This window comes from Camelina sativa, chromosome 15 (assembly GCF_000633955.1).
Source record: "Camelina sativa cultivar DH55 chromosome 15, Cs, whole genome shotgun sequence".
Taxonomy (NCBI): Eukaryota; Viridiplantae; Streptophyta; class Magnoliopsida; order Brassicales; family Brassicaceae; genus Camelina; species Camelina sativa.
In genome coordinates this window covers 10,047,809-10,063,532 of record NC_025699.1, presented here as the reverse complement: position 1 = coordinate 10,063,532, position 15,724 = coordinate 10,047,809, and the positions used below count along the sequence as shown (strand labels likewise).

Sequence of the window (15,724 nt, the reverse complement as noted above, 5' to 3'; positions counted from 1 at the left end):
AAGACAAAAATAAAAAGCACCTTATACGTAAAGTACGTAAAGAAAGAGAATAATTGCATAAGATTTTTTCACTTTACATGAACTGACTAACTTATGTACAATTATACATACATACATATTGATCTGTTTTGTTCTTTCTCTTCTCTGATGTTTCTTGTTTGGGCAGGTTTCTTCTGTGAAAGTTATACGTAACAAGCTCACTTCTCAGTCAGAAGGGTATGGTTTTGTTGAGTTTCTTTCACGTGCTGTAGCTGAAGAAGTTCTTCAGAACTATAGTGGTTCGTTGATGCCAAACTCGGAGCAGCCCTTCCGTCTAAACTGGGCATCTTTTAGTACTGGTGAAAAAAGAGCAGTAGAAAGTGGTCCGGATCTATCTGTATTTGTTGGAGACTTGTCTCCTGATGTGACTGACGATTTATTGCATGAGACCTTTTCTACTAGATACCCTTCTGTCAAAGGCGCTAAAGTTGTGATTGATTCCAACTCCGGACAGTCCAAAGGTTACGGGTTTGTTAGGTTTGGTGATGAAAATGAGAGATCAAGAGCTTTGACAGAAATGAACGGAGCTTTCTGTTCTAACAGGCAAATGCGCGTTGGCGTTGCAACCCCCAAAAGGGCTGTTGCTAATCAGCAACAACATTCTTCACAAGGTAGGTGTTATTGAATACTGACATTTCATTTCTTTTTTTGTTTCTTTTCATAAGAACTTAAAATTAACAACTTAATGAGTCTAGTTGTACTCAACAAAGAATTTGAGTTAGAAAGTTTTTATGTTTTTCATTGGAATAGCTCTGATACTGGCTGGTGGACATGGAGCAAATGGTTACATGGCTCATGGCTCGCAGTCTGATGGCGAATCAACTAACTCAACAGTGAGTTGTCATATGTCAGCATTATTCAAACTCTATATATGTTTTTGGTGCTCATTTTTTTGNTGGGCATCTTTTAGTACTGGTGAAAAAAGAGCAGTAGAAAGTGGTCCGGATCTATCTGTATTTGTTGGAGATTTGTCTCCTGATGTGACTGACGATTTATTGCATGAGACCTTTTCTACTAGATACCCTTCTGTCAAAGGCGCTAAAGTTGTGATTGATTCCAACTCCGGACAGTCCAAAGGTTACGGGTTTGTTAGGTTTGGTGATGAAAATGAGAGATCAAGAGCTTTGACAGAAATGAACGGAGCTTTCTGTTCTAACAGGCAAATGCGCGTTGGCGTTGCAACCCCCAAAAGGGCTGTTGCTAATCAGCAACAACATTCTTCACAAGGTAGGTGTTATTGAATACTGACATTTCATTTCTTTTTTTGTTTCTTTTCATAAGAACTTAAAATTAACAACTTAATGAGTCTAGTTGTACTCAACAAAGAATTTGAGTTAGAAAGTTTTTATGTTTTTCATTGGAATAGCTCTGATACTGGCTGGTGGACATGGAGCAAATGGTTACATGGCTCATGGCTCGCAGTCTGATGGCGAATCAACTAACTCAACAGTGAGTTGTCATATGTCAGCATTATTCAAACTCTATATATGTTTTTGGTGCTCATTTTTTTGAGTTTATTCTAACTGTAGATATTCGTTGGGGGCATTGACCCTGATGTTACTGATGAAGACCTCAGACAACCGTTTTCCCAGTTTGGAGACGTTGTTTCAGTGAAGATCCCAGTAGGCAAAGGATGTGGTTTTGTCCAATTTGCTGACAGGTGCAGTCCTTCATCTAGTTAGTACTGCTGGCTTGTCAATCACATGCTTGAGCAACCAGTTAGGTGCTTATATATCTAGTAGTGAAATAAAGCGACTCTGCCTTGGTTTTGACAGGAAGAGTGCTGAAGATGCCATCGAGAGTTTGAACGGGACAGTCATCGGCAAGAACACTGTCAGACTCTCTTGGGGTCGAACCCCAAACAAACAGGTAAAATTTAACTTTGGAGTTGATGCATTCTGTTTTTGCTAGGGTCAGATTTTGTGAATAGCGTTATACGCATTGTTATAAAAAGTAAAGTCAGTAGTTGACAATAGCTGGTGCCTGGTGGAATCTATAGGACCTTCCCTTCCTTTTTCTCTCTTTTGACTTAGGCAAGTGGGAGAATATGTAATACATGTCTCCATGTCCAACTTGTGTCACCAACCCTGAACATATGTCATATGTCGACATGGTCTAGGTCATAAAAAAAATGCTTCTGCTGAAAATATCTTCCCATCTTTGTTTTTTCCAACTTGTCTTGAACTAAACAAAACTAGAATCTTATCTAACCATGATGACCAGCTAAATAATTCTCTATAATTTTGTTAATGTGTTCAACTTGTAGCAGTGGAGAGGAGGAGACTCAGGACAGCAGTGGAATGGAGGATACTCACGAGGACAAGGTTACAACAATGGAGGAGGATATGCTAACCACCACGAATCCAACACCTATCATGGTGAGACTTGAGAAAGTGATCATCACCAATGGTGGCTTCTCAGTGGTTTAAAAGCTCTGATTCAGATATCAAAGCTATTAAACTTGTAGTCGAAAGAAGATTTTTGTTAGATGGATTTGATTTTGATAGACTTGTTGTTTGGGGAGGATTCAAAAAATTTTGGTTACTGGTTTGTTGTCTCAGACTAATATAATGTGGTGTGTGCCTTCTTGGATCAGTTCAATCTTTAAATCCTTTTATCTTTACAAATTGCTCCACAAAACCTATATAAATTAAAAATGGACTCCAAAACTTTAAAATCATCTTTTAAACCCCTATTAATTTTGAAAAGTTTACTATAAGCCCCTCTCTCTCTTCTTCTTCCTCGAGTCCTACTCTCAAACTCTCGGGAGAGGAAAGAGAGAGGAGAGTGAAGATGGAAGAAGCTTTCATGGCGATGCTCTCACACCTTCTCCATCTCCAAAACTCATTAGACCCTACAAACACTATCTTCTCTTCCGCCACCACATCTTCGCCGTCTTCAACCACACCTTCATCTCTCCTCTCATCTTCCTCCGCCGCGCCGTTACTCTTCTTCACTCTCGCATCTCTCCTCTCCTTCCTCGCCGTCAACAGATCTTCAACAGATTCCTCATCTTCCTCCGCTTCTCCTTCCCCTTCACCTCCTCCGCCTCTTCCCGACGGCGATTACTCCGTCGCTGCCTTCCGTGCCCTATCCACCGACCACATCTGGTCCATCGATGCACCTCTCCGCGACGCTCGCTGGCGCTCTTTATACGGTCTCTCTTACCCAGTCTTCACCACCGTCGTCGACAAGCTCAAACCCTTCATCACAGCTTCGAATCTCTCTCTCCCCGCCGATTACGCCGTCGCGATGGTTCTCTCTCGTCTCGCTCATGGCTGCTCAGCGAAAACCCTAGCTTCTCGCTACGCCTTAGATCCATACCTTATCTCCAAGATCACAAACATGGTCACGCGTCTCTTAGCCACAAAGCTTTACCCAGAATTCATCAAGATCCCAGTCGGAAAACGCAGATTGATCGAAACGACTCAAGGATTCGAAGAACTCACGTCTCTCCCCAACATCTGCGGCGCCATTGATAGCACTCCCGTGAAGCTAAGACGCCGCACGAAACTAAACCCTAAAAACATTTACGGTTGCAAGTACGGATACGACGCCGTTTTGCTTCAGGTCGTTGCTGATCACAAGAAGATATTTTGGGACGTCTGTGTGAAAGCTCCAGGTGGAGAAGACGACTCTTCGCATTTCAGAGATAGTCTTCTTTACAAGAGGCTTACTTCAGGAGACATTGTTTGGGAGAAAGTGATTAATATTAGAGGTCACCATGTGAGACCATACATTGTTGGAGATTGGTGTTACCCTCTTCTCTCGTTCCTCATGACTCCTTTTTCCCCTAATGGCTCTGGTTCGCCGCCGGAGAATCTATTCGACGGGATGCTGATGAAAGGGAGGTCAGTGGTGGTGGAAGCCATTGGATTGCTCAAGGCTAGATGGAAGATTCTTCAGAGTTTGAATGTTGGAGTGAACCATGCTCCTCAGACTATTGTGGCTTGTTGTGTGTTGCATAACTTATGTCAGATTGCTAGAGAACCTGAGCCGGAGAGTTGGAAGGATCCAGATGAAATTGGAACGCCTGCAAGGGTTTTGGAGAGTGAGAGGCAGTTTTACTATTACGGAGAGAGCTTGAGGCAAGCATTGGCTGATGATTTGCATCAGAGGCTCTCCTCAAGGTAAAAGATCTTGGTCAACAACAATTGGAACTTTCGACCTTTGTTGTATCATGTATGAAGCAAGTGCTTTCAAGTGTTTAGATAGCATTGTAGATTCAAATCCTCTTGAGAATAGAGTTGTTTTAGGTTCAAGAGTCATCTCAAGAGCTGACTCTGTTGCTGAGCCATCTCAAGAGTCTGTTTTCTGACTTAGGAATGGGTTTATGGTTTGTTCTGTGACACATTGAGAATTAAATGTATGACTTTTATTGATATGGATGGAATGAGTCTTGAGAAGTAAGTTTTTTTTGGTATTTAGAAAGTTTAGAAAACTAACTCTGTTGCTGATCCCAACTGTCAGTTTTGTGGCTTAGAAAAAGGTTAAGATTTGTTCTGTAACTGATTGAGAATGGAATGTAACTTTAGTGGAATGGAATCTGAAACTGTGAAACCTTTTTCTGGTTTGAAAATATGGAAGACAAGTCAAATGAAAAGAGAAAGGAATGTTCTTAACCTCTTGTCTTCCGTGATTTTGGAAGTACATCACTACTGGATTATCGTCTTATTACAACTTTCCAGGCCTGTTGGATTTTTTTGATACTCTTTTCTATGTTTGGAACTTTGCTTTTTTTTTTTTTATAACACTATAAACATAGGAATGGGTCTTGAAAACAATTCCAATTTCCGATTCCACTCCAAGAATCAGTCAAGTTCTTGAAATCCATCCGCAGTTGTTTGTTCTTCTTCCTCTCTTGAATCCGTTATAACACCAAGTTACTTTTTTCACCGTGGTTTTGCTAATGCTTGTCGAGTCGAGACACCGTGCAACAGTTTCACAAAACCCAAGAAGCTCAGCTTCCCATCAGTGTGTCTTATCCAGTCATGTAGAATGGTATGGACCGGCATTGATGATCCAACACCAAGTTCCTACAATGTATTTGTGATCCCTTTAGTAATTAGCTGAAAATATTGTGAATGGAAAAGTCTTAAGTGAAGAAGAAAAACTTACAGAAGCTAGTTCTTCGATGACGATAACTCGGTTTCCATTCATCTCAAAGAGCTCATAAGCATGACGAATGCTCTGCTCCCAACAATCAAGAGACTCATGCTGATGAACGCTAATAGAAGCTGCACAAAACTCTTCGAAATCCATCCCTTTGTATTGAAGTCCATTTAACTGCCATTTCCCAAAAACCAAGCCTTTTGTTACCAACCTTGTAAATTGTCTCTTAAACAGATTAAGCAAAAGGGAAAGAAGAACAGAAACGGAATAATACCAATGCAAGAAAGTCCGGGATCCGTGATTCCTTCATTGCATCTGTTGCATTTGTAGCAAGTGCCTGTCCAACAGAAATTGTATCTAGCTATGAGCTGTTTGTTCCCTACCAGAGAGAGAGAGACAGAGACAGAGGGGAGAGAAGACGCATACCAATCTGATACTATCCAAAGTAATGAGGCTATTTTTGTTGGGTGCTAAGAGTGCAAACTGCGCTTTCAGATAAAGAAGTTCATCGGTAATTAATGTCTTGGACAGAGCCTGGAGAAGGTAAAAGAGTTAAGATCAACAATAAAATGTGGAGAGTTAAGTAGATTACAAAGGCATCAAAGATTAAACACATCCTTTATTGTTCATAGGAAACAGTATAAAAGGTTACAAGAAAAATGTACCATCAAAGCAGCTTTGCGCAAAGACGAAGATTTCAAGTATGCTTTGATCTGCTTGAAAATCAGAATATCAAACGGGATCTCTATTTTCTTATAGCCCGCAATCCAAGGATGCACTGTAGAAACCAAAAAAACGTAGAGTAACTTTAACTGGTGATTCATGACAGTTAAAACAATCAAAGAAAGATGTGGAGATGTTAGAGTTTACTGACTCAAAGCTTGAGAGGCTGTCATTCTTTTCCGAGGGTCCTTGTACAATAATCTCTTAACAAAATCTTTAGCCTCAAAGGATAATGAAGGCCAAGGAGGTTCATCAAAACTAGGATCAGCTTTTAGAACTGCCCTGAAAATTCCTGATTCAGTTCTTGCCCAAAAAGGACGGCTTCCACATAGGAGAATGTATGCTATGACTCCTATGCTCCATACATCAGCTTCCGTGGTGTAAGATCTATGTAGAACTTCAGGGGCTACGTAATATGCACTTCCCACTATATCATTTAGTCTTTCATCTGGTCTGACAAAGTCTGATAAGCCAAAATCTATGACTTTCAACTGAGAATTCTCCTCCTTGGAAGTGTACAAGAAGTTCTGACACATGAAAGTGTTTCAAAATTTGAGATTTGTATTAAACTAAGAGAAGATCTTTCATTCGGGTTTTGAAGGAAAAAAACAAATACGAAAGAGTGGTTCACCTCTGGCTTTAGATCTCTATGAACAACACCTTGGAGATGACAGAAAGCTACAACGTTAAGGATCTGTATAAGCACTGCTTTGGCATCATCTTCAGAGTATTTACCTCCCCTATAAGAGAAGATGAATATGAAATAGTTAGTCAGACAATAGAACATCTTCAAGAAGAATCTCTGACCATATAGTTAACAAATTTTATAACAATCTTTAATAGCAGACCTTGCTAGTATCCTGTCAAGGAGTTCACCACCTCCACATAACCTGAAAGTTGGAAGAAAATAATTCTTTATTCAGCCAAGTCAAGAAAATAGGAATCTGATAGCTCCCCTAGTAAGATAAGATTCAACATCACACAGGGATACATGACACATAATACGTGGCGTGGAAACAAGTTGTCTTACTCCATAACGATGTAGACGTTGGCATGGTCCTCGAATGCATCATAGAATTGTACCAAATTTTGATGTCCAGATAAAGCCCGCAGTATTTTAACTTCTCTTCTCACATCCTCTATAGATATTGCAGATGTCATCTGCCAAACCAAAAACTGATGAGCAACAGTCTATTATGAATTTTAAGCTAACACTAAACCCATCTGTATATTACATAGATGTGTACGCCTAACTCGATTGCATGGCTAACATGCTAGTCATCAGATACGGACCATAGAAATTTCATTTGCTTGATGACATTAAGCACTAGTGTCCATGCTTCCCATTTATTGACAAATTTAAAACGTTTTGAAACTTTTTCACAGAAAAGTCAGCAAAACAAATATCTACAACCATTGAAAAGTATGGATGAAACATTTAGTCTCATTAAAAACTTCAACATCACCCGAGTTTTTCTATTAATTTCTAAACGTGAAAGTCCACATACGCTATTAATTTTTCAAAAAGATAGCTCAAACAAGAGAAAAGTAGTGATCAAATTACAGGTTCATCATGAAGCTAAAAAATGAGACTATTATGGTTTGCTCTTCTACCTTGAAAACAGTTCAACATCTACTACTAACCAAGTCAGACAACAAAAAAGAGACACACTAAATCTTCAATTTCACAAATTTAGCTATCACTTAAAAGCCAATTGAAGCACAACAAAACTTAAAGATGGAAACTTGAGAAATTTCAGAAGAAGTGACCTTAGATTTTGGGATGACTTTAACAGCAACTTCGTGATCCTTGAGCTCTCCTTTCTTGAACTTAGCAGAGCAAGTGTAACCAAAATGCCCTCGCCCAATCTCTTCTCCTAATTCAATCCTACTCTGTAACTCCTTGGAAAAACCAAATCTTTTGTCTAGCCCAACCTCCTCCCTCTCCTCTTCCTCCATCTGATGATGCCTCGCCGTAGGCAGAGCAGCCTCCTTCTTCTCCTTCCTCCGCCGCAGAACATCCCGTATATGTTTCGCCGGTGAAGGAGGGTGAAAAGCACGCGCGAGCTGACGGAGTGGAGTGCTGGTAACACTCTTACTTTCTCTCTCTCCACCACCTCCTCCGCCTCCGTCTCGGCTCTTGTTACGGCGGTGCCGGGCGGGACTAGGCGTGTAGAAAGGGAAAAAAGGAGAAGCCTTTACGGCGGGAGAGGAACGAACAGGGGATTTGCCGGGACGGGCAGGGGTAGAATCGTCATTTTGAAGAATAAGGTCTTTGGGTGCGTAAGGATTAGGTTTGACGGAGGAGGAGGGCTTAGAAGTACAGCCTCCCATAGTCTTCCTTCTTCTTCTTTTTTCCCTTTCAAAGAAATTTTTTAAAAAAAAAAAAAGAAAAAGACAGAACAAGAAGAGAAGAAGAAGAATTGGGAGTTGTGTCTGGACGGACTTAAAGAGAATCACAGCAATGACATTGGAAACGCTCTTGTCTGGTTTGGTTTCATCAATGTTAAGTTAGAGAGAGAGAGAAGAAGAAGTGAGCTGTAGAAGAGAGAGAAGCCACATGGCAGAATCTGCGGGGTGTGATGAAGTTGCTTGCTTCCATCTGATATGAAGAGAAAGGTTAATAAAAAGATTAGATGTGGATTGGTTGAAATTAGTTTTGCCTTTTTTCTCTTTTGCCACGTCTTTCTATTTATGTTTACAAATATGTTTGTTCTTTCTCTAAGCAATACATTATTTTGTTTTGTTTTTTTTCATCTCATCATTTTTTTTTTCTTGTCTGTTTGTTGTTGATATTGTCCTTTCTGTTTTGATAGGAGAATATCAAAAAACAAAAAAAACAACAAAAGAAAAGTTATTTTAAATTTAAATTGGTGAACGGTGAAGATCTCGTTTAGGTGAAATAAAAATCTTATATAATTGTTAATAAATAAAAAACGTTTTACAATGTATTTATGGACGTTATCATTTCAAAAATGGGGAATTAAAGATCAACTTTTTTAGCTCTCAATCTTGTGATAAGCTTAGATACTACAAACTATTATCAGTCCATGTATTAGGTATACATGCAATTATATTTTCTCTAGTGGGAAACAAAGGTCACCGAGGACGCTAAATTAAAATTTATTACTAATTAACTAGTTAAGTAAACTATAGATAGAATACAAATTATTTCGCTCTGAAAATCAGGATTACGTTTACACACTCCATCAATTTTGATTGGATGTACCTGCTTGTTCTTGAATAATGGATCGCTTATGTTGTAACCTAACCACTTTCGTTGTATTCGGACAGTGCGCATATCAATTTCAATTATTTTAATAGATTTCATCGTTTTCAATATACGTGCTTGATCCACATCTCTAAGTTTTTTTTTTCTCCTTTTCTCACTAACTCTTGATTTGATAATCTCTCTCGAATATTTTACAAGATCTAGATATTATTAGTTTAATTCTTTCCATGTTCCATCTAACAATCAGTATAGGTACGTATAGACAGTAATTATGAAGTTGGTTACTAGTATCGCATGTTTTGGTGTCATGAAAATATTAATATACATGGGCATGGCCATCAATTTCCACCCTTAGATGGCTGTATTAATATGGCAGTAAAATTAGGTTCTGTTTCAATTAAAGATTACAGAATTAATAATAATCTATGCTATTAAAACAGAAGTACTCACTAGACTCAAATTGGACCATGATTTTGTTTTGGTATATTTTTCGTTAAAAGTGATTGGAGAATCACTTAATTAAATTAAATTAATCTATAGTTTAGATTTGTCTAAATGACCATTATACCCCTTGCTCGACCACTTAATTATGACCGGGTCGGGACGCAGATCCTCTTTAATCCAGAAATAGAAGAAATAAAACTCGCGGATCTGTTTGTACTCCAGGTTTATAATATTCGGATCATGTATGTTGTTTGATTCAAGAATAATTGTTTTTGTCGCCAAACAGATGTATAATCCCTATAAATAAGGAAACTGGTATCCGAGTATTTAATGACTTCAGTAATATCAAATATTAACTACTACCATACAAAATCCCTATAATTATTACGAATATTAATAATAATGAGAAATCATTAATACTTATGAATTGTGACTTTGTTGCTTCCAAAATAATCAATAGATTAAATACGAAATTGTATTTATATGTAAACTTATTTGATTTGCTTTTATATTGTGAGATATTTACGAAAACAACAAATCAACTTAATACAATTAAATAAAAATAAATCATCATTTAGTTTAAATTTTTCAATATTTCCTTAACGAAATTATAGTAATTAATTATGATTAGTATAGATGGAAAGAATAAAAAATGCATAAGTTATATATATGTAAAGTTGTAAACTAATTTACAGAAAATGTGTACTGTATATCCCACATCGACTAAATATTTTTTGAATATGGTTCATAATCACTATAAATATATGACTAATATGTTTTGTATACAAATGAGCAGGAAGTTTGATTTATCATGTATCCAAATTTAACCGTTTAATTTGGTTCTATATTTGAGCATATTTAAACTTTTAAAAAGTAAACATATTATAATATATTTATGTTTTTTAAAAAAGTTTAAGAGATTATAAATATTTAAACTTTTATAGAATGTTTAAATTATTATAAATATTTGAACTCCGTCGAAAGTTTAAAATATTATAATATATTTAAGTCTATAAAATATTTAAGTAATATTACTATTTTTACTTTTAAAATTTTTAAAATATAAAAAAGTTTGAGTTAAACCCGTTAAAACAAGTATTTTTATCAAACTATAAATTAAATTGGTTTTTTAAATTTTTGTTAATATTTGATATATCAAATATTAACTTCTAAATGATAACCTAAATATATCTAATCTCACTATAAATATAATGGTTTCCTAACCATTGAAATATCTCGTACTAAAATTTAACAAGCAACTTCTCCTCTTTTGACGACAAACCAAAATAAATAAAAACTCATCCTCTTACAAAACTACTATCCGATATTGCGGTGTGTCTGTTTCCGTGAAAAGCTACATTTTACAAACTATTTACTCTATTAGGATTTCCAATTTACTGTATAACCCCAAATATACAAATAAACACTATATAAACAAAGAAAATAAATCAAAATAAAAAACTATATTATAAAAATACAAATTACAAAAAAAATAACTAATAAAATATATAATTCCGTGCTGTAGCACGGGGTATCACCTAGTTAATAGTATGATACTTTGTTAGTTTCCGTGACAACTATTGTTATGAAATTCAAATTACTAGAAAACCTTGGCGTAAAAAATCATTGAGCCTTTTGCTATCCCAATACTGTACTCTTATAGTCTTATTTATCTTTTCAGTTATTTTTAGAAAAAAAAAATTGATTAGTTTTCAATTAATCTTTCAGTCACTTATCCAGTCCATTCATCTAATTCAAAACAAAGAGTTGAGAGATACACAGTAGGGTTGCAAACTTGCAATTCTTGTGCTATAAACCCTTCATTATTCAAAATAGTAATCTCACAAAAATAAAATATATTAAACATACAAAAAAAAATTGCCCAAGTTAGAGAATTGAAAAGAATGAAATAAGGTATATAAAACGAACACTCAAAAAAAATGTCACCATGCCTTCATCATATAGTTCATTCACTATCTTCTCCCAAAGTCATATGCCTTGCTTCTGTGAACGCATCTTAGAAAAAGCGAACCCATATATGTATTATTTGGTTAATTAACTCTCTAAAACTTTTACCTCTATTATAGTAAATGAATAATAAACTGTAGTCGTTGTGGTGGTGAATAATTTAGAGATTGTTAGGTGAGAGTGAGATGGAGGAAGGTTTGCCACGTCCCATGGTGAAGCCTCTGGTTCCATCAGGCATTCTTGGTCCCTTTGTTGCTGTTTTGGGAGACGAAGATTCGTGTGAGCTTAGGCTGGGTGTCCCGAGGCTGACTCCGAGCCCAATCCCGAAGCTACGTCCTCCTCCTCCTCCTACTGCGTAGCTTCTTGGGGATCGTCCTCGTCCTTTTCCTCTCCCTTTACCCCACAGTCCACCAACATTGTTGTCATCACCCTAACGTGCACAGCAAGAAAATTTAGTTTGTATATATATATGAGAAAAAAAACATATCGTGGGGATTAAGAAACAGTACTTACGTCATTATCAAGCTGTGATTCGGTTAAATGGTGACGCGGAGAGTCTTCTCCTGATTCATAAGAAGGGAGTTCATCATCGATGAGGATCCCATCGAAGTTTCTTCGGCTCTTGAGCACCGATTTGGGCTGTACATAGCACACACATTATATTATTCTCAGAGCGTTTAAAGAGAAATGTGTGACTTAAGATTGAAGAAGAGAATTATATAAATTTACGTACCGAGCATCTAAGAAGCAGCCTCACGCGAAGCCCTTTCCTCCAGTTTCTTTCATCGTTCAGCTTCTCCACCTAGTATGGTCACATTTTCTATATATCTCAGAAACTAGTATACAAAGATTTGGATGAAAAGATAATTGTAAGTAAAGATTTACTCACAGCTCTTTCCGCGATAACAGTGTTGTCATACTCGATAAGTGCGTGAATCTTTGGAGTAAAACAAGAAGAATATATATGTTAAGCTCTTTAAGTACAAGTGGTAATAAATTAGAAACAGAGTCCATGGTACTTACTTTGTTGCTCATCAAGAAATCGCCTTTTGGACGAGAGGAGTTGGATTCTGGAGGATGACAGATACGAATGGCTTTGACGCTGAAACAAATAGAGTTGTTATTTATTTATTTTGAGAAGCAAAGTTTAAAATGAAAGTAAAAAGCCTTCTTACTTTCCAATAACACCAAAGATCTTCTCAAGGTTCTGGTAAGAATGATCATCTGGCAAATTCTCTGCAACGACAGTCCGACCCTACAGAACAATACAAGAACTTGGTATATAGTTGATTACAAATAAGATGAAGCTCTTTCATGATATTCAAGGGAACATTTACGTACCTGCAATTCCTCTCTGTCTCTTTCAGTAAATGGACTTGTACGCTTAACTTTCTTGCCATCTTCACTCACAACCTTAATTTTATTCACAAAGATCTCTTACTTGGATCTTACATTGTTTGGTTGGTAACTAGAGAATATATAAAGAAAGAAGAAGCTTACAAGCTTTGAAGAGGAGCGTAGAGCAAGTGAAACTAAGTGGTGGTTACTCGTCAAAGCCTTGATCTTCTTGGTCGAAGCGATATAGGATATGGGCACTGTGTTTTAAACCATATGAATGCAAAACAGATCTTCATATATATATAGATAGTTAGAAGAAAACAATTTATTCTTACCATAACCTTCAATGTCTTTGCTTATGTGCTTTGAAATGGACTCGTTTGCTAGGAGACTCATGTCCGTAAACTGGTACTCAACCTATAAAAGGGGTTTCTTGTGATTCAAGATACGTTTTTTAATTGAACTAGAATGAAAAAGGCTTAACCAGAGTTGATTTGTTTGGTATAAAATTAATCGTTATGTGCAATTACACCAACTAAATAACAGAATTAAAATCATATGATCATAAATAATTGTAAATATGATCTCATGACGTACGTAAAAAGTAAACAGAGGAAATTAAAAAAAAAAAAAAAAGTGAATAAACCTGTTTGACGATCTTAAGTCGGAGATCATCGGAAAGCAAATTCTTGGACGAAGAAGACGAGCTCTGATTAACCGGAAACTGAACAGCCGGACTCGGAATGTAAAACGCAGCAGCGGGATCATGAACATGTTGATGCTGAGCAGTAGGATCTCCTCCTCCAACGTAGATCCAATCCGAAGACTGAGCACCAACGCCTGTTCCTCCTGCGGCGCCGCATCCTCCAATGCAACCGCCGTTGTAATGGAAACAAGGGTAAAAGTAACCGGAAATCGGAGAGACCTGCGGTGCTGGTACGGTGGTATGCGATCGCGGTACAAATTCAGGTGCTTGAGCGTTGAATTTGAACGACGTCGTCTGAGCGCCTGAAGATCCGCCGCCTCCGTCTAATAGTTTCTTCTCCGTTGTCTCCTTCGTGCCGGACGCTACCTCGTCTCGCTGCATCTGCGCCATATTACTCTCACTACTCTACAAAAAAATCTCTTAACAAAAATATATTTTTTTTTTTGGTTTTTTTTTGTTGTTTGGTATATTTTTTTTTTGAGTTAAGTTTTTGTTTTTTTTTTTCAATCTAAACAAAATATGAATAGTGATGTTGTTTCTACCTTTTTCTATTAATTTGATTTGATTTCTTCTTCTCGAAATTTTCTCACTCTCCTAATTATTTTCAAAACATGGAAAAAACTTTTGAAGCCTTAGTTTTTTCGCGCAAATTATGGTTTTTTAACGAGAAAAATAAGCTTCCATGTTTGACTGTGTATTTAACTTTTTTTTTTCCTCTCAAATTTTTAATATTTTTTTTATAGCAAATCTCTTTTTTTTTTTTTTTGGTAGGGGAGGAGGTATAAAGATAGAGTAATTAATAAAGTAAATAAACGTAAGAGATACTTTGCTCAATCAAAAGTTGATAAACCATATTTTCATCGACTAAACTTTGTTTATCTGAAAACTAGGTACAAAGAGCATTATACTGTCGAACAGTCGAAGTCATGTCGATATAAAGTTATAAACCATCCAATTAGAGGTGACATAATCTTATAGCGTGAAAAACGTATTATTGCGACTTTTGGCCCGGGCTATATCACCCGCTCGATATTAGTCTAAAATTCTAGTCGTATAAACTTCATAACAAACTGTATTGCATTTTTTCGATATATGGTCCAAGTTTTTGACAAACTGTCCAAACTAGTATAAAAGATTCATATATCTTTCTTTTGTTATGAACCTATATTTATTTGCACAATTTAGTTATATTTATTCCATTAATTTGTAACTATCGTTTAATGTTAATTATAACATCCCCCTCATGCATTTTTCTATTTCTTCGACCAAAGTTTTAGGCAAAAATGGAGTATTAATTAATTTTCTGTTGATCCGGATTGTACGTGAGTCGCTGAGTTTCGAATCACAATTTAACAAGATAAAAGCCAAGAACATTTCCTTTTGTTGGAATAAAACTGAACTGAAACAATATCAGATAACATAGATATTATATCATATAGCCGTATGTCAATAATAATCGAAGCAAAAAAAAAAAAAAATCGAAGCAAATTAAAAGCATTTCCACCATCAACAAAACCAAGCATCTCTCTCTCATAACCTTTTTATTGTTCGGAATGATGAATCTCATGCACAAACGCACGAGTATCATCTCATGAAAATAACTAAAGAAATCTTCAAAAGCCACCCAAAAATATAAAATCAAACTAGAACGGACGTTTTGCTCATTCTCGTTGCCCTAAACTTCGTTTCCCTAATCCTTGTTGCGGTAACATTTGGTGCCCATTTTGTAGTTGCGGTATGCTTTGTTGCGGTAATCCTCCATGCAATTGCCACATATGGTTAACAAAGCTTTGTTGCCTTAATTGTTGCTGCATCAATCTTTCTGGTGGTGTTGCAAGAAGTTGTGACCCCGTGTTAGTAGTTAGGTTAAGACTTGGATTCTGAAAGACCCTTATAATCTCTTCCGGCAATACATCTACATTGGTAATCCCTGTTTCATTCAGTATATCCTTGATATTTTTTGTAACTCTATCATGTTCCACATCGAGGCTGTAGATGGCTACATATATTTCAAACAAACAAAGAAACAAAAACATATCAATATAAAATGATCTAAAATTTGTAAATAAAAAACAAGAAAACTGATACAATATGATATATACACTAGACGAAGACTAATTAAGTTATATATTACCATGATCCAAGAACTGTTTGCAGATAGG

General features: G+C 36.5%; 4 protein-coding genes across 7 annotated transcripts in view; 2 read left to right on the top strand and 2 right to left on the bottom strand.

The window, feature by feature from the left end:
* The window catches only part of LOC104746299 (polyadenylate-binding protein RBP47B-like), a 3,860-nt gene extending 1,220 nt beyond the window's left edge, over positions 1-2,640 (top strand). Inside the window, exons 3-8 of one of the 4 annotated variants that reach the window (XM_019237157.1) lie at positions 222-338; positions 955-1,266; positions 1,406-1,488; positions 1,569-1,699; positions 1,815-1,908; positions 2,309-2,640. In XM_019237157.1, coding sequence (XP_019092702.1) covers positions 222-338; positions 955-1,266; positions 1,406-1,488; positions 1,569-1,699; positions 1,815-1,908; positions 2,309-2,428 — 857 coding nt within the window. In that variant the 3' untranslated portion in view covers positions 2,429-2,640. Of the gene's footprint in view, positions 1-166; positions 651-789; positions 873-954; positions 1,267-1,405; positions 1,489-1,568; positions 1,700-1,814; positions 1,909-2,305 lie in introns of all 4 variants that reach the window. The other 3 variants (XM_019237155.1, XM_010467744.2, XM_019237156.1) reach the window with 3 other exon arrangements.
* On the top strand, positions 2,756-4,462 carry LOC104746298 (putative nuclease HARBI1). Its single transcript, XM_010467743.2, has one exon. The coding sequence runs from the start codon at positions 2,833-2,835 to the stop codon at positions 4,171-4,173; it is 1,341 nt and encodes a 446-aa protein (XP_010466045.1). The 5' UTR covers positions 2,756-2,832; the 3' UTR covers positions 4,174-4,462.
* Positions 4,587-8,483, bottom strand: LOC104746296 (CDPK-related kinase 2). Its single transcript, XM_010467742.2, has 10 exons — positions 7,645-8,483; positions 6,905-7,035; positions 6,723-6,764; positions 6,506-6,614; positions 6,026-6,401; positions 5,817-5,929; positions 5,578-5,685; positions 5,426-5,488; positions 5,158-5,325; positions 4,587-5,075 (listed from the first exon to the last, which is right to left on the bottom strand). The coding sequence occupies exons 1-10, from the start codon at positions 8,206-8,208 to the stop codon at positions 4,932-4,934; spliced, it is 1,818 nt and encodes a 605-aa protein (XP_010466044.1). The 5' UTR covers positions 8,209-8,483; the 3' UTR covers positions 4,587-4,931.
* LOC104746295 (la-related protein 6C-like) lies at positions 11,360-14,143 on the bottom strand. Its single transcript, XM_010467741.1, has 10 exons — positions 13,503-14,143; positions 13,192-13,273; positions 13,019-13,113; positions 12,860-12,931; positions 12,694-12,773; positions 12,542-12,620; positions 12,408-12,455; positions 12,252-12,320; positions 12,032-12,157; positions 11,360-11,948 (listed from the first exon to the last, which is right to left on the bottom strand). Exons 1-10 carry the CDS (start codon positions 13,950-13,952, stop codon positions 11,679-11,681), a joined length of 1,371 nt encoding a protein of 456 aa, XP_010466043.1. The 5' UTR covers positions 13,953-14,143; the 3' UTR covers positions 11,360-11,678.

Bases quoted from the DNA above. Each gene is read 5' to 3' on its own strand.
- LOC104746295 (XM_010467741.1), bottom strand. From the start codon at position 13,952: ATGGCGCAGATGCAGCGAGACGAGGTAGCGTCCGGCACGAAGGAGACA. The intron at 12,774-12,859 runs GTACGTAAATGT...ATTGTTCTGTAG, and splicing joins GAGACAGAGAGGAATTGCAG to GGTCGGACTGTCGTTGCAGA. The intron at 12,158-12,251 runs GTACGTAAATTT...TGCTATGTACAG, and splicing joins GGCTGCTTCTTAGATGCTCG to CCCAAATCGGTGCTCAAGAG.
- LOC104746296 (XM_010467742.2), bottom strand. From the start codon at position 8,208: ATGGGAGGCTGTACTTCTAAGCCCTCCTCCTCCGTCAAACCTAATCCT. The intron at 6,402-6,505 runs GTGAACCACTCT...TTCATGTGTCAG, and splicing joins ATAGAGATCTAAAGCCAGAG to AACTTCTTGTACACTTCCAA. The intron at 5,686-5,816 runs GTACATTTTTCT...TACCTTCTCCAG, and splicing joins TGCGCAAAGCTGCTTTGATG to GCTCTGTCCAAGACATTAAT.
- LOC104746298 (XM_010467743.2), top strand. From the start codon at position 2,833: ATGGAAGAAGCTTTCATGGCGATGCTCTCACACCTTCTCCATCTCCAA.